The following is a 21344-nucleotide window of genomic DNA, read 5'->3' as shown; positions in this document are numbered from 1 at the left end:
GATTGATAGTGATTAGTGAAAATTAATACAATTGGCTAAAGTATGCTGACTAATTTGTTTAATTGTCTAACCATGAACTTATCTATTTCAATCTTTCAAATTATACAATTAGCAAATTTCAAATATGGTTAACATTGATCACTTGGCAAATGAAGGAATAACAGTCTTTGTGATTAACATTGATTATTTGGCCAATGTAGGAGTAACTACTGATGAACCAGTATATTGAAATATCTCATTTAATTGATCCTTTTTTGAAAGTAATTTTATTAATATAAATGCTTTTATTTAATTTACATAAAAGTAATACAAGAAGATCCAAATATAACTTAACGGGTAGGTACTAGGACATTAATGATAATCAGAAATCCTATTGGTACCGACGGTACCCATAGGGAAAATGCACCGACGGCCACCGGACGGCCGTCTCCGGTCACCGGACGGCCGATCCAAGCCGTCCAAAAATTTTAAAAAATAAAACCGAGGGGCCCTACGCGAGAATCAATGACATCCGAGGTGTGTAGGGTACTTGATCCGAGTACCCCTTTTTCGTGTATATACACGTATATACAAATATACACGAAAAATGGATGCTCGGATCAAGTACCCTACACACCTCGGATGCCATTGATTCTCGCGTAGGGCCCCTCGGTTTTATTTTTTAAAATTTTTGGACGGCTCGGATCGGCCGTCCGGTGACCGGAGACGGCCGTCCGGTGGCCGTCGGTGCATTTTCCCTATGGGTACCGTCGGTACCCATAGCAGTACTCAATGATAATACATAAATGTATACTTATCCGTCATTAATGTCATACTTACTATAGAATAAGATTTACTTACTAAAGTATAAGGCTAGAGAGACCACAAAAGCTGACTTTTTACGATGGACTAAAATTAGTTGATAACACTTACCACGTGGTTGACAACATTTACCATAAAATAAGGATAAAACGACTGTATGCTTAAACCAGTTTTACGACGCAAACTGGTCATGTTTTGCCAATTGTCTTATTTATCTACCACCAATTATGACATTAATGGTATTAAGTTTTTTCATATCTACCTTAAACCCTATGAACTTATCTACTCTAACTCCTCTAGCTCTCATTCATCTCTCATCTTGTCCAAAAAAATGAAGATTTAAGAAGAAACTTCATAACAAGTTGAAGAAGCTCACCAAGTAAGTTCTTCGAAGAACAAAACTGAATTTAGTTGTAATTATTACCTCGTACAACCTTACCGAAAGATTATAAGTTGAAGAATCTCAAATAAGTGTTCGGTCTTGCTATTGTCAACCTACTGGGCTGACGATAAACACACTAAAAAACAAGAAAAACACGTATTTCTGTGCACTTTTTACATCTTTTAATACACATTTACACACCTACTATCGTCAGCCCATTGGGCTAATTTTAGAATTTTCCATAAGTGTTTCACAAGAACCTAATGAAGCTTCTATACGATTTTTACGATTTAAGAAGAAGCTCCATACGGTTTTTATTTTTTTTATGCTTATACTTACCATTTCTTATGGCCATACATACAACTTTTTATGGTATTTTTGTTACGGATGAAAACCGTATTAGGAAGTATCTGGAGAATAAGTTCTCCGTATTTGTGATAAGTATATCCATAATTTAGTAAAAAATCTTGTATTTGTGGTAAGTATGGTTATGTAAATGGCAGGTATTCTCTATAGGTAATATACTTTTGCTTGCCATACCATAGGTAATAGTATTTGTGGTAAGCATATCTATGTTAGTATATTTTTGCTTAATAGCTATTGAATAATTTTGTAGAATGCTTAATTCAATTATGGTAGTATTTAATGAAATTAGGCTATCCAATTTCATTAATATAGTTTATAGTGATCAATATGATCTAATTTGAAAATCTAACAACTAATAGTGTTGATACTAATATACTTGGCAACGATCAATCAACGAAAATTAATTCATTTGTAATTGATTGATCTGGTTATATGTTAAACCAATTGATCAAACAATTTGAATCGATTAAAATCATATTTGGCAAATGCGGTAGTTAACAATGATATTGATTGATAGTAATTTGGGAAGATTAATACAATTGGCTAAAGTAGGCTGATTAATTTGTTTAATTGATTAACCACAGACTTATCTATTTCAATCTTTCAAATTATACAATTAACAAATTTCAAAAATGGTTAACATTGATCAGTTGGCAAATGAAGGAGTAACAGTCTTTGTGGTTAACATTGATCACTTGGCTAATGTAGGAGTAACCACTAATGAACCAGTAAATTGAAATATCTCATTTATTTGATACTTTTTTAAAAGTAATTTCATTAATATAAATACTTTTATTTAATTTATCATAAAAGTAATACAAGTAGATTCAAATAAAATTTAATGTGGTAGGCACTATTAAAAATAAATAAATATATATATATATATATAATAAATGTTTATTTAAAAGTAAGTTACTTAAAAGTAAATATATCTATAATATAGTTTTTCCATAATATTTAAAAGTAAATTACTTAAAAATATCTCCAGTAAATGGTTATTTAAAAATAAATAAATAAAGTATATTTATAATGTTATTTAAAATTATGGAAAATATTTGTCAAGTTTTTTTGTTTTTAGATAATTCTTCTAATTATATTATATCTTCATAACAAATTAAAATTTTAAACTAGATTTATAATTGAACACCATTTTTTAGGTTTTTCACTACCAAATTCTTAGCAAAAAGGCAAAATATATGGTGTATATAGCTTAAAGTGGTGTGAATATATAAATCCTTAAAATCTCCAAATTTTTCCGCCAAAAAATAGGGTACTTTTTTTGAAATTAATTGTAACTTATTACCCGACCAATCGGTTGTGGTAAATATTGCCTATTTGTGCGGTAAGTTTTGCCTTATACAATGGTAAATATTGCCTTAATCAATGGTAAACGTTGCTTGTTTCTGCGGTAAATAATCCATCATTTTTTGGGTCAAAAGTTCACAAAACCATCTCGTTTTTAATAAAACCACCCTATTTTTGGTTTTAATCCAATGGCGGTAATTTATCTATTTTCAATCCAATGATCCATTCTCAATGGGAGTATAGTGCTCCCAAAACCGCCTAGGAGCACCATAATCAGAGCCATTTGGATGTGGTATAAGGGAGAGGGATTAGTTATGTGGGAATAAAGAGATGGGGCCACTCTTATTTTTGGTTTGGGAAGCATTTGGAGAAGGGGTATAAAGGATGTGGGAGATTAGTTTATCCGAGCGTGAGGGGACGCAGGGGTCATATTTTATGGGTGGATTTTCAGGTTTTATTAATTAGTATCCTTGGATAAGGCTTAAATAATACCCACTCATCCTTCATTTTCTATTACAAAATAACATTATCTCTCATTTTATTCTTCATCCAAACCAAATATTATTTTATCCTCTCATTTTTAATACTTCGTCCAAACGGGCACTTAAGGCCCCGTTTGATAAACATCTTGGAGGTTGGGATTGGATTGCTAAGGTAAGGTTATTAGTAATACTTTGTTTGATTTTTAAAATTGGTCCGGATTGGTAATCCCATGGGATGAACAAGCCAGCCCATAGGGAGTATTAGTAATACCCCTTGAGACTTGGTATTCATAGTCCAATCCCAACCCATTCTCATTACCAATTCATTTTCATTACTAATTTCTTCTATCAATCCAATCTCATTATCTAATCTCATCTCAAACAAACATACTCATTATCAATCCCTTCTCATTAACCATCTCTTCTCATTACCAATCTCAATTTTAATTTCCTAATTCCATCGCCTTACGAATCGCATTCATCTAACGCTGTTATCAAACGAGGTCTCAGTCCCCTACTATCTTATCTCACATTTCATAAATAATATCTTTTAATATCTTATTACCCTCCATAAATAATACTCCTAGAGCCCAATCCTTATTCTGCATCCAAACAGCCCTTAAGGCTCCGTTCTGCAACTCAAAATAAGTATTTATTTTTTAAAAAGATAATTTCAAGCTCAAAAATAATATGTTTACGCAAATAATTTTTCTACCAATATGAATCTTGTTTGATAGATCCCATTAAAATTCTTTATACGGTACAAAAAAAATAAAAAATAATTTTTTATTTATATTATTTTTAAATTTAAAAATATAAAATAAATTGCTTACTTTTTAAGAAGGTTTCGGGCCTAAGTCTTTCCTTCGGATTCGTATTTAGAGCATGCGTACGTCCGTCCGTCCTCACCCAAAGGAAATCAATCATGACAAGTCTAATATCATCATTTCATTTGTCGTCATTGATGATTCCTCTGGAATAAAAAAATAAAAAATCTTTTCTAATCAAAGCTTCACTCAACTTTAACCACAAATTAACTTTCTTTTTCGGCTTAACGTTTCGTGTTTTTATTAAATACTAGGAGTAAGCAAAACATAATACCCCCCCCTCTTATTATATTTATTTATTATATACTACAATGCATATATGGGAATCTCAAATCAGAAGGATTGTGCGGCCAAGTGTGTGTAATTTATATATATATATATATATATAGAAATCTCATTTCTTTGTAGCACATCAACAACATAGTGATATTGCCGATCTATATGTTTTCCCCTTGATCCAATCTCACCATTTTTAATGGTCTATATAGCAGCTTGGTTATCACACATAATAGCTATTGGCTTGTTAGCTATTTCATTTATTTTCAAATCTTCAAGAAACCTCTTAATCCAAACAGCTTCAGAAGCTGCGCCGCTATATGATATATATTCAGCTTCCATGGTACTTTTAGCCACACATGACTGTTTTTTACTACACCATGAAATTGCACCTCCACCAAGAAGGAATACATAGGCTGAAGTAGACTTATCGTCATCAACATCGCCAGAAAAATCTGCATCTGAATATCCAACAACTTCTAAGTTGTCACCATTACAATGATAAGTCAATTTGTAGTCTTTAGTGCCATGAATGTATCTAAGTATCCTTTTAACAGCTGCCCAATGAGGCTCACCAGGATTACTTTGATATCTACTTACTACACTGACAGCGTAACTAATATCAGGTCGAGTACACAACATTGCATACATAAGACTACCAACAGCTAATGAAGCAGAAAAGATGAAAATGGAAAACAAGCCATATATATATATATATATATATACACACACACTACAAATTACTCAAAGCCCATTCCTTGAATCTTTCTTTCATCACAATCAATCAATCAAACTAGCAGTATATATATTCTCTTCCCACCTTACCTTTTCGTACGTAGTTGGCTTCGATCCGGCCACATGCAACAACTTAATAAGAAAGATATCTTTACTCTCTACCTTAATTCAATCTTGAAGCTTGCTTGCTTGCTTTCATTGCAAGACAATTCAAGCTTCCCTTCACTTGGCCGAGACTCTCGGCCTGGTTTTACTAATTCTCCGCCCAAATCTCTCTCAGATAAAAAAAGGGATCATGGCCCTCGACAGCTAGCGTTTTTATGATGTAGCTACCTTTGTTGTTTTACAATTATTCTAGGAACACACCCAAAACACACACTCCCCTCCCCCCACACACACTCAGGTGTGTGGGTGTGTATATGGATGTGTGTTCTGGGTGTGAAAGTAGAATTACTCGTTGTTTTAAGCAACAAATTATTTGGATGTCAGAGCTATGTATATGGATAGCTATATCATCAATACTAAGCATATAAATACAAAACAAGTAGAACCTCTAATTAATGCACATTTCACTAATATTTTTTATAGTATAATTTTACGGATATCTTTATACACTGTGCGTGTGTAGAAATTCATATATCTTTTGCTTATTATTCATCCCCTAATGGTGATGGTTCACATTTTTCAAAGATTTGTGAATTACTCCCTCCGTCCCTATTTAATCGTCTACTACGGTTTTGCGTGCATTTTTAATGACTTACATCTCTTGACATATATTGCTAATTAAAAATATGTAATATTAATTTTGTTTCGTTTAGATCTCAATTTTTTTACAAGACAATGATTTCAAAAATATAAAACATAATATACGTCGAGAGATTTAAACTGTTGAAAATGCACGCACGCAAAACCGTAGTGGACAATTAAATAGGGACGAAGGAAGGAGTATTAAAGGAGTGGTGCTACAGTTCCCGACCAAAAGGGTTCCCGATTGGGATCCCAACACCCCGCAGGGCAAATTCCAGCCATCAGATGGCCAATCTGAGCTGTTCAAAAAATTTATAAAAAAAAAAAAACCCGAGTGGGTTTGCGCGAGAATCAACGGCATCCGATGTGTGTAAGTGTTCGATCCAAACGCTCCATGTTTTTTGTGTACATATACTCCATGTTTTTGGAGTATATACAAAAATATGGAGTGTTTGGATCGAGCACTTACACATTGGATGCCGTTGATTCTCGCGTAGGCCCATTCGGTTTTTTTTTTATAGAATTTTTGGACGGCTCAGATCAGCCGTCCGGTGGCCGAAATGTGCCCTGCGGTGCGTCGGGATCCCGATCGGGATTTTGGGTCGTGAACCGTATCATTAACGAAACACTCGCGATTACGCGCACATTGTTGTAGAAAGTTTAATGGCATGAATTAGCTGCTGGAATTTGCAGTGCAAGATGTCGCTAGCTAGGTTTCAAAAGGGAAGCAGTAATGCTACACACACAGATTTTGTGCACAGATTTTTTGTGGGGCCTACTACGGGTCCCACACAAATAATCCGAGCCGTTCATTAAATGTAAAACATTTTTTCAAGGGCCCCCTCAAAAAATCAGCTCAATCCGATATCTATAAGTGTTTAATTCAATCATTTAACTTTTTATTATCCTGAGATTCGAATGAAAAGTTAAATGATTGAATCAAGCATCTATGAGTATCGGATTGAGCTGATTTTTTATGGGGCCCCTTGAAAAAATGTTTTACATTTAATGAACGGCTCGGATTATTTGTGTGGGACCCGTAGTGGGCCCCACAAAAAATCTGTGTGTGTAGCATTACTGAAAGGGAAGTGGTGGCTACGTAATCACAGTAGGTCGTAGGTGCAAGGAATGCGTTACTCCTAGCTTAGGAGTATTAAGTAGTAGGAGTATATAATTTGATTGTCAATGGGCGCGCGGGTGTTGTTATGATTATTAATATACTTTCTCCGTTTCGGTTTGTTTGTCCCTTTTTTTACTTTTTAAGAGCGTTTGATTTCTCAAAGAATTGACTATAATTTTCAATTCGTAATGTTTTTAATATGCAATATGGATCTTGTTTAATAGATCTCAATTAGTTTTATTATATAAAATCAAAAAATCAAAAAAAAAATTATAAAATGTAAGATATAAGTATATTTTTGAAAGACACGTATTTCGATAATTGGACAAACAAATTGGGACAGAAGGAATATTTCCTCCTATACTAAAACAAAGAGCAAAATACAAGCAAACTCCAGGAAATTAAAGTGGAGAAAACATGGCTTCACATCTCATACTCAGAATTTTTTAATCACAAAAGTGAGTTTTAGACATCTTATCTTTTAGTAAAACTCTCAAATTTGTAAAACTAGTATTTAATTTTCTGACCATCAGAGATAGTATATACTAGTATATTTCTATAGTGGAGTAGTATCAGATAGATGTTGTGTTGAAGAAAGGAAAGCATAAATTATTATCTTGTGGCTAAAGAAAAGGACTTCTTTTGCACGGTTTCTTATCTATTCTCACGGCCCAAACATCTTTTCTTTCTTCCTTTTTTAGTCCTATAACCTGACCTGATCTCCTCTTTTTGAGCTACAAGCCTCCATACATTTCTGCCTTGCCGTTGTTCACCGTTTTTAGCTTTTTATTTTCAGTTTTTTAGCTTTTTGAATTATGACCAGAATGTATTTTGAGTATAGTAGGAGTGTTTGGAAGATATGTGCAGAATATATTTTGAAACTGTAGTAGTGTTTGGTAGATGAATGTTGAAAATGAATTATGGGTTGAATTTTTACCATATTGCCTTTTGTCTTTATCATTTTGTTACAACAGGTGTAGGAATGATTAAGGGTATTTTGGTCATTTAATGTAGAAGTGGAAAATGAAAAACTGTGAAAAGCTCTTCTTGACCTCATTCTTGGATTATGCTTCTTTAACCAAAATTGGTGAATGGATTTTGAGAAATGTGGTTTGAAAATAGGAGAACCAAACATTTAAAATCCAAAAATGGAAATGCAAAAAGCTGCTTCCCAAATACCCCCTAACACCCTTCCATTATTGCGGATTTTTGTTCACTTCCCTTTGTAGGGATGGGGATTGATTATGAGGTCAGGGGCGTCATTTCATTTTAAGAAAGCAATTTTAAGCTTAAAAATAATTTACGCAAATAATTTTTTCTACCAATATGGATCTTGTTTGATAGATCTCATTGAGATCTTTCATACGGTGCAAAAAAAATTTAAAAATTATTTTTCATTTATATTATTTTTGAGTTTGAAAATATAAAATAAATAATTTTTTTTTTAAGAAGATATTCTGGAATGAGACCTAGTCGTAGCCATATATATATACGATGATATGATGATGTCAGGGGAACCATGTGATGGAATCATGTGATGCCTCTCTCTCTCTCTCTCTCTCTCTCTCTCTCTCTCTCTCCCCTCTTTTTCTCCCTCTGTTTTTTCTGTCGTTGCACTGTACAGATACATTGCATGGCAGGAGTATACACAATAAATAGATAGATAGATACATAGAGATAGATTAGTGGAGTAGTACAAGACTAGTCTGAGACTTTTACCAGTAGTCGAGAAAGTGTACAAAACTTGGGAAGGAAGGAAGGAAGGAAGGAAGGTTGTCCTGTCCTGTACTCCTGTCCAGTCCGATAGTAGCAGAACAGAACAGATCGAACACCAGATTTATTTGACTAAAACCCCCCCGTTCACATTCTGCGGATGCGGTGGATAAAGAAAAAGAAAACGAGTAAGAGTTGGTGATCAATCAGCTCATGCTCAGCTAGCCCCATTTGAACTTTAGACCACCGGCGAGCGATTATTCTAAATCTTACTATATTGTTTTTATTTATTTTTACCAAAATTAAACTCGTTGTCTGAATGTGGTTTGAGATCCGTGTCAACATTAATTAATTCACTTTCACTTTCCCATAATCATGTTTGGATCGTACAGTTTTAGACATTTTAAATTACTAATATTCCTAGTACTCCTACTACTTATACTGTTTACAAGTCCTAGCATATGATATGATATGATATTCATTCAAACTCCATTTGGTGGAAGCCGGGCCGTAAATATGGGGGCCCAAGGCTCTTCAACTCTGCCCTCTTGAAAAAGTTCCTTTTTTTTTTTTTTTTGTTGGGCCATAAACAGTAGATGGGCTTTAACCATCCAGTGCCTGGACCATGTTCACCAACTGAATCAAAGGAAAGACAAAATTGTTCAGATCCCCAACTTCTGTAATGTGCTATAGGCCATTTTAGAGTAACAAGGGGTTTTTGGATCTTTATCCCATGTCATGTATTGTTGTTGCGTCTATCTATCTTGCTCTCGGGGTTTCTTGTAACAAAAGAAACCGAAAGCTCAATCTATGCTGATGGCATGCTTGCAAGTTTTCATGGCCGGCAGAGTTCATTATGGCCAAAGACCCATCTTCAATCAAATTTAATCAGGCATGGACCTTGGTTTCTTTTAGAGCTCCACATCTGAACCAACGGTTTCAAGACCTGTTTGAATTGCAAGTAAAACAGAAAACCAATCATATGGGTGAGTCTGGGACATAAATATCATATGCTATTTCGACTGTTCTAAGGCAGCAGAAGCTTATTTGCAATAGTTCCGATCCTTAGAAGGCAGCTACAAATTCCACATTGACAAGAAACAATAGCAAAATAAAGTTTACTGACTAGAAAATTACTATCAAAGCAAAGAAATCAGTACGTACAAGGAAACAAAAGTTATTTCATTTGCCCTTTGATACAGAGGTTCTTTTCTTGGTGCTATTAGGATGGCTCGCATTGTTTCTGCTCTCACTACACTTAGTGCAAAACCAGTCTTCATCTGGTACATGTTCAAGTGGAGGATTGCAGCAATCAATATGAGTGCCAACACCACAACCAGTAGAACCACTTTCGTCCCCACAAATCAACATAACCTCTCCTCTATCACGAGACCCACAAATTTGGCACGGTAGATCATAAATAAGTCCCTGCTCCTCAACAACAACCACCTCTTCTAACCGACGCAGCAAGTTGGCAAATGACCTTTCTGCCCAAGCATGACTATTGTATTGAACATGTCTCTCAAGGGAATAACCAGGCTTACAAACAAACTCCACCAAATAATCGGCTAAAACACAGGGTATCTCGTGTCTTAAGAACTCTTGTACCCACATATCAACACGTGGCATTCCGGGGCTAACAATGGCAAAGTCAACTCCAGCTTCGAGGTAGCGGGTGTAAGGGGGAGAGGTGGCTAATATGGTCCCATCCCCAGCTCTGATCACACGCTTCAGGGTGTCCTGATGGAAAACAAACAAGAAGAGGTAAGAATCAAAGAGCATATATTGAAGCAACATGAGTACAAGGAGAAAGGTAGAGAAGAACAAAAATGAAGCAACACAATGAAATTAAAATGACGCAAGTATGAAGAGATTTAATCTGTATTTGGATCAAGGATTTGAATGGACAATAAACGTAAATCAGTGAGAATGGTAGCATATATAATATACCAAAGGTGGGGCAATGCATTCTCCATATATGACAACGCGCATTCCGTAGAAGGCACCATGGCCAGTTCTCTCCCTCAAAAGTCGCCACTTCCTTGGAGCCTCCAAGTTGATTGCACCATCTTCACTTAGAGCAGTTTTGTGCCACTCATAAGGCTCTTCTGCTAACAATCTTCCCGCTTGATTGCTGGCAGTTAAGTAATCAGTATTCAGAATCCACCTGCATTTGAGGTGGAATCAATGTTAGGCAAACATTAAAATGTGACTCCATACTCCACATCAGAGAAAGCAAGCTGCTATTTGAATGAAGTCCTTTCTTTTGTAATGAAACTAGAAGTTGATTATCGATCTGCAAAAGTCCCAAAAAAAAAAAAAATTGCAGCACAGCCATACCTTCCCGATGCTGCAGCAGCAAAAAACTTTTCTGTCCTACGTATCGGATCTGGAACAAGGAAGTGTGTAGCCTGATACGACCACTGATGTGAATCTCTGCAGACCCTTCCTTTCAAACGCCTAATAACCTGCTGAAATTCCTTTCTTTGTAGCCTATGCCCACTTAGTATGAACCACACAGGTTCAACTTTCACTTTTAGAATCCTTTTCACTGTTGTTGAATCCCGATTAGTGACAACAGTGTTCAGATCGATCTTCGTGGGCTGTTGCTCACTATGACAGACATTTTGATCTCCAACACCAACAGGCCGATTTTCCTTCTCTATGTCCATGGAGTTCACTGGCTTACTTAAAGGTACAGCTTTCTTGGTTTTACCAATAGGAGATGGAATTCTTTTATCTTTGTCCTTTCCAATCTTCTTAGTATTCTTTTTACTTCTGGACTCATCTCCACTCACACCTTCATCTGATTTTCTCCTCTCCTCATCAGATGGAACAGACTTTCTCCAAGTTTTACTCAATGGACGTTTTCTCCATTCAGTTGATTTTTCTTTCTCACCATCCTCTTTAATGGTTGATTTGTCGGGCTTTTGATTCCTGCCGTGAACTGCCTTTTCAAGTTCAGCTCCATTCCCATCTTGATCTGATGTTTTTGTTAGGTCAAGTGAACTAAACGTGGTAGCACTAGCTCTAATTGGTGTAGGCTGCTCATCCTCCGATTTGTCATTCATGACTTTACTCATCTTATTTGTGGGACTGCCATCCACGTCTCTAGGCTTCTCTTCCGCTTCAAACTCATTTTCCTCTTTGTCCTCTGGAGCCTCAGTTTCATCATCCATGGATCCTGTCTTATTCTCTGGTTCCTTCCCTGATTCTTCAACATTAACAGTTGAAGTAATCATTTCAACAATCCCAGAATTATCAATCTTCGTATTTGCAGTCTCTTTCCCTCCAACCAAAGTAGTCACAACGTCAGATTGCAAGGCAGTTTTGTTTCGGCAGATGGGGCCTTTCTGATTTTTGGTATTGCCAGGACCTAATCTTGGTCTGGAACCCAAACTCTTCTTGGCAATCATCTTCCTCCTAGATGGTTTTGAAATTGAGTCTGCATTTTCACCTTTGTCCAAGCTCGGACTAACAGATTTCTTGACATCTAACCTTCCAGTTTTTGGAGACACGACCCGGATAGCTTCCCCATTCATGACATCTTTAATGCCAGGCTCACTCACAAAACTCACGTCATCTAATCCAGTGAAGGACGTTTGAAGTGCCTCCAAGTTGTCCTCATGCCTACTCTCCCAGGTGACAGCGTTCACAACAGGCTTCGACAATGATTTTCTGTCAAAGCTTGACAAATTTGTCTTTCCAAGGTCGAGCAGAGATTCATGTCCGGGACCCAGAGAAGCATTCTCATCTAATGCACCATTTACCAGGACTGCTGGTTCTGAACCTTCAGTCTTATCATTCACTAAAGGACTTCCGCTCATCTTTCTGTCAAAGCTTGACAAATTTGTCTGGTCGGGCGAAGATTTATGTCCGGAACCCAGAGAAGCATTCTCATCTAATGCACCATTTACCAGGACTGCTGGTTCTGAACCTTCAGTCTTATCATTCACTAAAGGACTTCCGCTCATCTTTTGTGATTTTGAGCTACCATAAGAAACATCCATCTTCCTCTTTTCAGGGAGCGTATCACTTTTGCCACCTTCGTCACATAACACAGTTTTCTTGGAAGGAATAAATCCAGAGTCAGTTTTACCCCCAGCCTGTTCTGCTTTGGATGAAGAGATACTGAAACCAAAACCAACACTGACATTTGACTTATCTATATCCACCTCAGAAGTATTACTTAAATTTTTAGCAATTTCCGCCGATAACACTGAAAGTGTGTTTCTCCTGGGGGTCTTGCTCGAGTAATTAACAGTTGACTTTGCTGCATCAGAATAAGGGGACATCTTAGCACTTCCGGAAGTAGAAGTCAATTCAGTTCCAGCCTTGGCAGAAGTTGGTGTCCATTCGTGTGAGTTAATTGGCTGCTCAGATGGCTCCCCACAGCTAACATCTCCAAGAGTTCTGGTGTCCTGAAAACAAGGCACCTCAGGATGCTTTTTATGGATATGTTGCGAGTTCGAAGCTTTAACAGGTAGGGTCTCTTCTGCAGTGGCAAATACGGCATTGATATTATTGGCAGTTTTTGATGAATCTTCAGATGCACTTGTTGCTAGCAGGTTCCTCGAGACTTCCTCCTTTGATAGGGGTGATGGATGGACCCTTAATGTCCCAATATGTAAGTTATGAGGACTAACATTGATTTTACTTTCCCCAAATTGCTTCATAGGAATCTCATGTGCTTCTTCTTCAGAATCTTTAGCTTCGGCCTCCAACATCTCCAATTCATAACCACTGAAGGGAAGGGAGGGAAGGAGAATACTGACTATAAGATTGAGCAAAGCTTTGTAAAAGATAAAGACATGAAAAGTAACAGTGTCGCTTCCTATCCAATATCCAAAAAAGCATTGACATCAGTAAAATGCACAAGTAAATAATGGAAGATGTGAAACTGACACAGCTGTATTCACATTTCCATTAAGTTTTAACAATCCCCCCCAACACACCCACCCTTTTTTCCCCTGTCCTTCTCTCACTCTCTTTGTGCTGAAGGCTGAAATCTGTGAGTCTATCAGGACTCACCAATAAATATATATTTCTTACAACAACAATAACAATGACCATGTAATGCCCAAATCAATGGGGGTATGGGTGGGGGAGGACTTGAAAAGCCCTAACCTTTGGCAATATGTGCACAAAGTGATTGCACCTAGAAAGTTTTACCACTAAAATAGTGGCCCCACTACACATAAAAATCAAGGAACTCAAGGGACGTTATGCAAGCCAACACTAAATATATATTTATTGACCCTTTTAAACAAAGATCAACATGCAAATCAACTTGCACCGCTATGCCAACTTGTCCATATATAGATTTAAAAGCACAATCCAAAGACCATAAAAGAAAGACAGTCTAAATTCGAGTCACACCTTTTATCATAGTCAGCTTCTGGAAGTATTTCCCAGGCCCTCAAACTGCAATAGAAATTAAATACAGATCCTAATTTAAATAAGAGTAAGAAATACCCAACTATATGATACTGTAGCAGTCAAATATCCCAACATAAATTACCAAGTGCAAGAACAAAGCATTTGACATACCAGTCTTCCAACCATCGATGATTAACAAGCTTTATCTTTTTCATTTTTTTGGCAAGCTCATACTTCTCACCTAGCAAAATAAGAACATTATCCACGTATGGACAAAATACCAACTACCGAGTGATAAAACGATTGGAAGGCTTTTGTCACAAACTTGTACAGTTCTAGAGTTAGACAGTAAATGTCAACAGAACCATTAATAACATGAAATACCCCAAAGTTTATACAGGAGAAAATAGAAAAACTTGGACATAAATGAAGCAACTTAACAAGATTATTTACCAGCATGAAATGTCATGCATTGTGATTTGCCATGAATATGATACTGAAGGTAAATGTTTAAAACCAAGAGAACAACGCACCTTCATATTTGTAGCATATGAGATGAGTAACTTTGTTGGCCACCAGCGGCTTTGAAAAAGTTGCCCCCATTAGCCCAACCATTGTCTGAAAGGAAGTACAATTGGAAAGACAACATGTTCATATGAAGGAACTATAACTAGTTTATGGTAAATGGATCTTAGTAAGGATAAAACCAGATATGATGAACTGCAGATAAGTTGGATAAACAGAAAGAAACACGCTTGTAAAGGCTAATACCAACCATAATATCGTCTCGATCTTGCCTTTGGTAGCCAGTCAGGCAAACTACGAGAGACTTAGCACCCGGAATTCCATCCAAATCTGTTGAAGGTCTATACATAACCTGTGAGATGACAGATAACCATTCCAATGAGATTGTAGACATTGTATATGTTAAAAAGGAAAAAACAAAACAAAACAAAGAAATCTGGTTATTGTATAAGTTAGATGACCACAATCATTGATTCATTGGGGCTTAATATCATGCACTAGCACAGTAATAGACTTTTCGTATATCAGCTGTAGAAAAATATCAAATAGGGGCCAGAGCATTGGCTTGTATCCATCGATGACTACATCCATGAACTAGCTCTGCCACAAAGTAAGACATTAGAAACAGTATTACGTACAAATCATCTATATCTAAACTCAATGTTATGCCGGTATCCCAAGCGCACATCCTACGAGAATTAACTTCTGAAATATAACGAACAAAGTGGGCAACTAAAAGTAACTTCGGCTAGACCTCCAGGCCATACACTGTTGGGTAGTCGTAAGAATTGTTAACCACTCGAGAATAACTGAGGCCTAGCAATCCCCCTCTTGGCAAGGAAACCACCGTTTTTGTGTAGGTGAAAATTATCTACTGCAGCTAGTAGCCTATACTAGTAGAGGGGCCATTATTTCCACGGTAAAACTTTCTCAAAGCAGCTACTTTGTGCATATATTGCTAAAGGTAAGTCTGTCCCCAGTCTCCTCCGCCTATACCATCGACGCATGAGGATTACGGGGGTACTATTGTCATTGTTATTGTTTAAGTAGCCTATTCCAACTTAGCTAGGACTCATCATTAGGTAAAAGATAAAGCAATAAACTAATAGCATAAACTCATAAACTAATCCCATTATTTGTCATGGCCGACGCCAAATACCCCCCATCCCCAACCAAAGCAGTGGGCTCTAGCCAGGGATGATTACTGAACTAGTTCTTACAACATGTGAAATATTTGACAACAGGATTATCGGCAAAGCCGCAACATTGTCAATATGATGTTCATGGTGAAATGGGAAGCCCAAGTCACCACGCAAGTGTTGTAACTATGGTAATAAATTTTACCACATTAGTGCCAGGCTACCAACAAAGTTTCAATGACAGTACTTGCCAAAAAAAAATAAAAATGACTAGGAGTTGCAATAGTGAGACCTAGCCCACTTGCAAAATTTTCAAATTGTATATTTGATGAACAGAAGGAGAATCATACAAATATAAAAATTTTATGAACTGGTATACTGTTGGGATAGAATTCTGATACAAAAGACAACTAGATAGCATATGAAAGGAGCTGAGCTGCCGAAGCAAATTTGACTGTTTTTTTTTTTTTTGTGTGTGTGTGTGTGGAGAGATCATAGTAGTAGAACAACATCAGTATCCTGGAGTTTGTTCTATCTTCAACAACCAACAGCAAAAAAGTGAATAAAAGACTGCATATTTATCAGATTTCAAACATATACATGACTGAATCCTCTCGGGATACAGAATTAAGTAAATTGGATAAAGAAACTCACAGATGTGGGATCAACAGGCATGCCGATATCAAAACTATGATCAACCCATAACCCAGTGACTAAAACCTTTCCATCTGCTCGAGCAGCAACACACATAGGATCATCCTGCACCACAAAAGAGTTCAATTTTGAATTCTCCACAAGATATTCACATCCCCCAATTCCATTGAAATAACGAGCAGATAATCAAGAATGGTGCTACTTACATAAACAAGCTTGTCGACGATGACATGAGTGCAATGGGGGCCGTAATGACAAACATCAACACCACCGCCATTAACAAGCTTCGATCTGACCTGTAGGTGATAATTTCAAAATTTTGGAGAAGAAACATGAACCATGTAAGTAAATAAATGGACACCCGGTCAATAAAAATGTAAACTTAAAACAATCCGAGGAGTTGAACAATTAAATTAGCAGTAATAATTATAGTAACGAGGGAGAAGGGGAAACCTTTTGGGCGTTGATGGGATCGAATCCAAGGAGAACAAAACGAACACCGGTGAAGGTTTCGGAGGGGTGGTCGTATAAAACTGTTGAATCTTGTTTGGTCCCCAACATTTGAACCAAACAGAAACCTAACGGCTTTCAGAGGGTGTGACTTACGAACCGGGGAGTGTCTTCTTGAGGAAGACGAAAACAAATAGTGGTAGTTTATTACTGTAGGAAAGGGAAAAGCGAATGTGTGACTGTGGAGAGGAGGCAGTGACTGAAGGGAGACCATAAAACTTCCAGAGGAAGGATGAAGGGGAGGGAGGGAGAGAGAGAGAGAGAGAGAGAGAGAGAGAGAGTTGAGAAAAAAAAAAGGAAATGAAAATTAGGGGTGGGGTGGCGTGGGGGTTTGGTTGGAAAAAATGGAGGGATTTTTATTTCTCTTTAAAAAACTTTTCGATTTTGGGTGCAGTGGCGGGAGAGGAAAATAACGCACACGGGGCCGATGGCATTTTTGTCTAGTTGAGTTTTGTTCACTCTCTTGAGTTATTTTCATTTTTATTGATTGAAATAGTATGAATTTCATCAAAAAGTATATTACACTCATTTTTTTCCACATCTGTGTGCGCTTTGACGGTGATGATGTCATTTTAATATTATGATGCGTTCTTGTAAATTCATAAGCTGATGTTTTATTTTGGTATTTTTTATTTTTCGTAACTTTTTTGTAAGTTTTTCATTGTAAATTTTTAGATTAATCATTCGTCTGGACAATAAAAGTCTAGAAATTACAAAATTATTGCCGAAAGAAACAAAAAAAAAATCACTAAAAACGAAAAAAATATTAAACAGTTATCTTATTTGTCTAAAATATTGTCTTCTTTAAATTTTTTTAACATAAATCCATTTTTTTTATAATTTTACAATTCATCTCGTCAAAATAATGAATACTAGTACAACTCTTGTTGTTTAAGAGCACTTCCCAAAGTTTTAAGTTAAACCTTATACTCTCTGATATGGATTAAAATGTCATATGTTTTTCATTTTCAATCTCTATAATGGTACGGGATGTGTACCGTAACATTTATTATTAAATAGAGACGGAAGGAGTAACATTTTGTTATTGGAAAATGACAGATAAGGACGTGTTTGGATAATTAATATCCACCAAAGACATTTTCAGCATTAACAAATGTTCTTAGCATGTATTTGACTGATATTAATTATCAACATGTCCTGAGCCGTCATTTTCTCGGTAAAATAAGGGCTCTCTTAAAAGTTAGCCGAATATCAATTGAGTACAAATGTGGAAACTAAAAAAATTCAAGTTCTCATAACCGAGTATCGAGGAGCTAATACTGCCTCGAGGGGTCACGGGGGTCACAGGTACCATATCTACACTTTCATTTATAGTAATGTTCTCAATCAACGACATAATATTAGCGTTAGCCATGGGTCACTTGACTCACCTCATGCATCTGTTTTGGAGCAAAGACGCACTCGTGTTCGGAGCAAATTTCATATGCTGTTACTTGAACAGAATTTCCAAACAAAACTAACTCTGGATACAGACGTGTCTAAATTAGTTGAATACACATTGACTCACATATATTGAACAACTCTGAATACGTTTTTATTTGGAGTTGAGTTTTTAAAATTGTGTTCTTAAATTTTTAATATTTTTTTTGTACTTGTAAGGAGACCAAAATGAAATGACTAGAGTATGGGGACAATTCTATTTGGTTCGGGTTTTGGGAACCGTGCCCAGTAAAGGGGGCCTGAAACGAAACCAGAGCAACACACAGGGGATCGAAAGCCGTGAGTGACATAAGTGTGAACTTTTTGTTTGGTTTGTTCTTCTTGTTTTTGACGGAGAGAGAGCGCGCGCTTGGAAAGCATAGTCGAACATCTTGAACCTCTCCTCAACGATAGGATAGCAAAAATGATACTCATGTAATAATTCAAACACAACATTAAATATAATCTCTCGCATATATATAAACTTCACATATAGTATTATGTGCGAGCTCCATGTTTGAATTATTATGTATGTATTATTGTTGATGCCCAATCATCACTGATCCCCTTCCCCCCTCCTTCTCTTTCTCAATCTTAATGCCCACAAATACACCCCATCCCCCGCCTTATCAATTCTAAAAGCATGTACATGAGACTAGCAAAACTCACTTATGTAGCTGTTTTACCAAATCAAATGCCCAAAAACAGCTTGCAACAGTCTCTGCAAACCTGAAGCTATTTTTTCTAAAAATCCTCTCTACATCTATCGAGCAACTATTCATGAACAAAAAATTAAAATATTTTTTTTTCTTTTTCCTCTGTCCCACACCCACTTTACCTGAGTACCTTATCATCACAGGTGGAGTATTTTTTTATACTGTTTAATGGGAATAGAGAGGAGTAGTAGAGAGGTTAGTGTCATGGGATAGAAAATAATGGATAGGTAAAGTAAAAAAAGGTGTTTTTTTACTACTTAGGTATTTAAGCTATTGTTGATGTACATATTCTAAATACTAGTACTGCCTTCTTTTTCTCAATCTTAGAGCAAATTTACCAGTCATTTGCTAAAAAAGCTCTTGAACAGTGCATAATTTTCATTTTACCTACACATAAATTTTTAACACTACATCAATATAATCTATTTTACCTATTTTTTATTAAAATATTATTAATAAAGAGAGAGGGAGAGATAAAACAAATAAAAAAATGGATTGCTTACAAACAGTTGTAAACTATTTTTAGCTTACAACCGTAGACGGAGGCAAAATACCTCCTTGTTTTCCTTCTCTGCTGCAGGGGTATTTTTCCCCTTTTTGTAAGCCAAAATAACTATAAAGGCTTTGTTCGGTTAACCGTTTAGTTTTAATTTTGTTTTCAATCATTACTCTATTTTTTTCTTCAATTATTGTCCTATTTTTTCAATTATTACTTTTTCATCTTTCTCTATCTCTCTCCAATTATTATCCCTATCTTCGATCATTACTCTATTTCTCTCTCCACCCACTACCAAAACTAAAATAAATTAGGAAAATTCTAAAATCTGCTCAGTGGGCTGACAATAGTGAGAGTGTAAATGTATATTAAAAGATATAAAAATACACAAAAATATGTATTTCTTTATCTTATAATGTATTTATCGTCAACTTATTAAACTGACAATAACAAAACCGAATAAACTAAATTAAACTTCCAACTACCAAACACAAAGCTACTTTGAAGTAGCTGATAAACTTGCTTTTTTATATAACGTCCACAAATACACCCCATCCCCCGCCTTCTCAATCTAAGTACAAGTACCAGTACTTCCTTCTTTGTTAATTCCCCACCAAGGTAATTCTCTTTGCGCGCCCCCCCTGACACCCACCCTCCTGCCCGACCCCACCCCCCAGACCAAAATACCCCCGGGCAATTCACCCAACCCACGGCATTTTCTTTTCTTTTTTTATTTACTTAATAACTTTTATATCTTTTCTCATTTTTATTTATTTAATATTATTTAAGCGTTCCAATTTTCAATCCGATTGAATCGATGCAAATATCTTATTTTTTTTATCATTTTGTCTTCAGTGATCATAATGAATTTTTTGCTCGAAGGCCTTTCAACAAGTACCCTAAGACTTATTATTTAGTTTCAGGTCTCTCTTAGGGTGCTTATTGAAAGGCTTTAGAGCCAAAAATTCATTACGACCATTTAGGATGAAATGATAAGAAAAATAAGATCTTCGCACCGGTTCAAACGAATTAAAAATTGGAACACTTATTTTTTTACTCTTTATATGTATTTTTGAATTATTTAATATTATACCCGCCAATAATTCAACCCACGGCATTTTCTTATTTTATTTCTTATTTATTTACTTAATAACTTTTATATCTTTTTTCATTTTTATTTATTTAATATTATTTAAGTGTTTCAATTTTCAATCTGGTTGAATCGGTGCAAAGATCTTATTTTTTTTTATCATTTTATCTTCAATAGTCATAATGAATTTTTAGCTCTAAGACCGTTCAACAAGTATCCTAAGGTTCTTTATTTACTTTCAGGTCTCTCTTAAGGTGCTCATTGAAAAGCCTTAGAGCCAAAAATTTATTACAACCATTTATGATGAAATGATAAGAAAAATAAGATCCTTACACCGGTTCAAACGAATTAAAAATCAGAACACTTATTTTTTTACTGTTTATATGTATTTTTAAATTATTTAATATTATATACGTAAGTAATCAACCTATTTTTTATTTCTCATTTATTTACTTAATAACTTTTATATCTTTTTTCATTTTTATTTATTTAATATTATTTAAGTGTTCCAATTTTCAATCCGGTTGAATCGGTGCAAAGATCTTATTTTTTTTATCATTTTATCTTCAATAGTCATAATGAATTTTTAACTCTAAGACTGTTCAACAAGTATCCTAAGGTTCCTTATTTAGTTACAGGTC

At 35.7% G+C, this 21344-nt stretch overlaps 2 protein-coding genes across 2 annotated transcripts; both read right to left on the bottom strand.

The window, feature by feature from the left end:
* Positions 1 to 4643: 4643 nt before the first annotated feature.
* LOC131332456 (secreted RxLR effector protein 161-like) lies at positions 4644 to 5090 on the bottom strand. Its single transcript, XM_058366689.1, has one exon. The coding sequence runs from the start codon at positions 5088 to 5090 to the stop codon at positions 4644 to 4646; it is 447 nt and encodes a 148-aa protein (XP_058222672.1).
* Positions 5091 to 9747: 4657 nt separating this feature from the next.
* On the bottom strand, positions 9748 to 17262 carry LOC131304583 (BRCT domain-containing protein At4g02110). The gene is made up of 10 exons (XM_058331864.1): positions 16905 to 17262; positions 16658 to 16747; positions 16452 to 16556; positions 14909 to 15010; positions 14667 to 14751; positions 14305 to 14374; positions 14134 to 14178; positions 11095 to 13497; positions 10705 to 10921; positions 9748 to 10494 (listed from the first exon to the last, which is right to left on the bottom strand). Exons 1-10 carry the CDS (start codon positions 17010 to 17012, stop codon positions 9937 to 9939), a joined length of 3783 nt encoding a protein of 1260 aa, XP_058187847.1. The 5' UTR covers positions 17013 to 17262; the 3' UTR covers positions 9748 to 9936.
* Positions 17263 to 21344: the final 4082 nt, after the last annotated feature.

This window comes from Rhododendron vialii, chromosome 1a (assembly GCF_030253575.1).
Source record: "Rhododendron vialii isolate Sample 1 chromosome 1a, ASM3025357v1".
In the NCBI taxonomy this organism is placed as follows: Eukaryota; Viridiplantae; Streptophyta; class Magnoliopsida; order Ericales; family Ericaceae; genus Rhododendron; species Rhododendron vialii.
Note: the sequence above shows the minus strand (reverse complement) of the source record. Positions and strands in the feature narration are given on the sequence as shown.

Coding starts and splice junctions, on each gene's coding strand:
- LOC131304583 (XM_058331864.1), bottom strand. CDS start 17,012: ATGTTGGGGACCAAACAAGATTCAACAGTTTTATACGACCACCCCTCC. Junction 16,557..16,657: donor TCGTCGACAAGCTTGTTTAT/GTAAGTAGCACC, acceptor TTTGTGGTGCAG/GATGATCCTATGTGTGTTGC. Junction 10,495..10,704: donor AATGCATTGCCCCACCTTTG/GTATATTATATA, acceptor GTTTTCCATCAG/GACACCCTGAAGCGTGTGAT.
- LOC131332456 (XM_058366689.1), bottom strand. CDS start 5,090: ATGTATGCAATGTTGTGTACTCGACCTGATATTAGTTACGCTGTCAGT.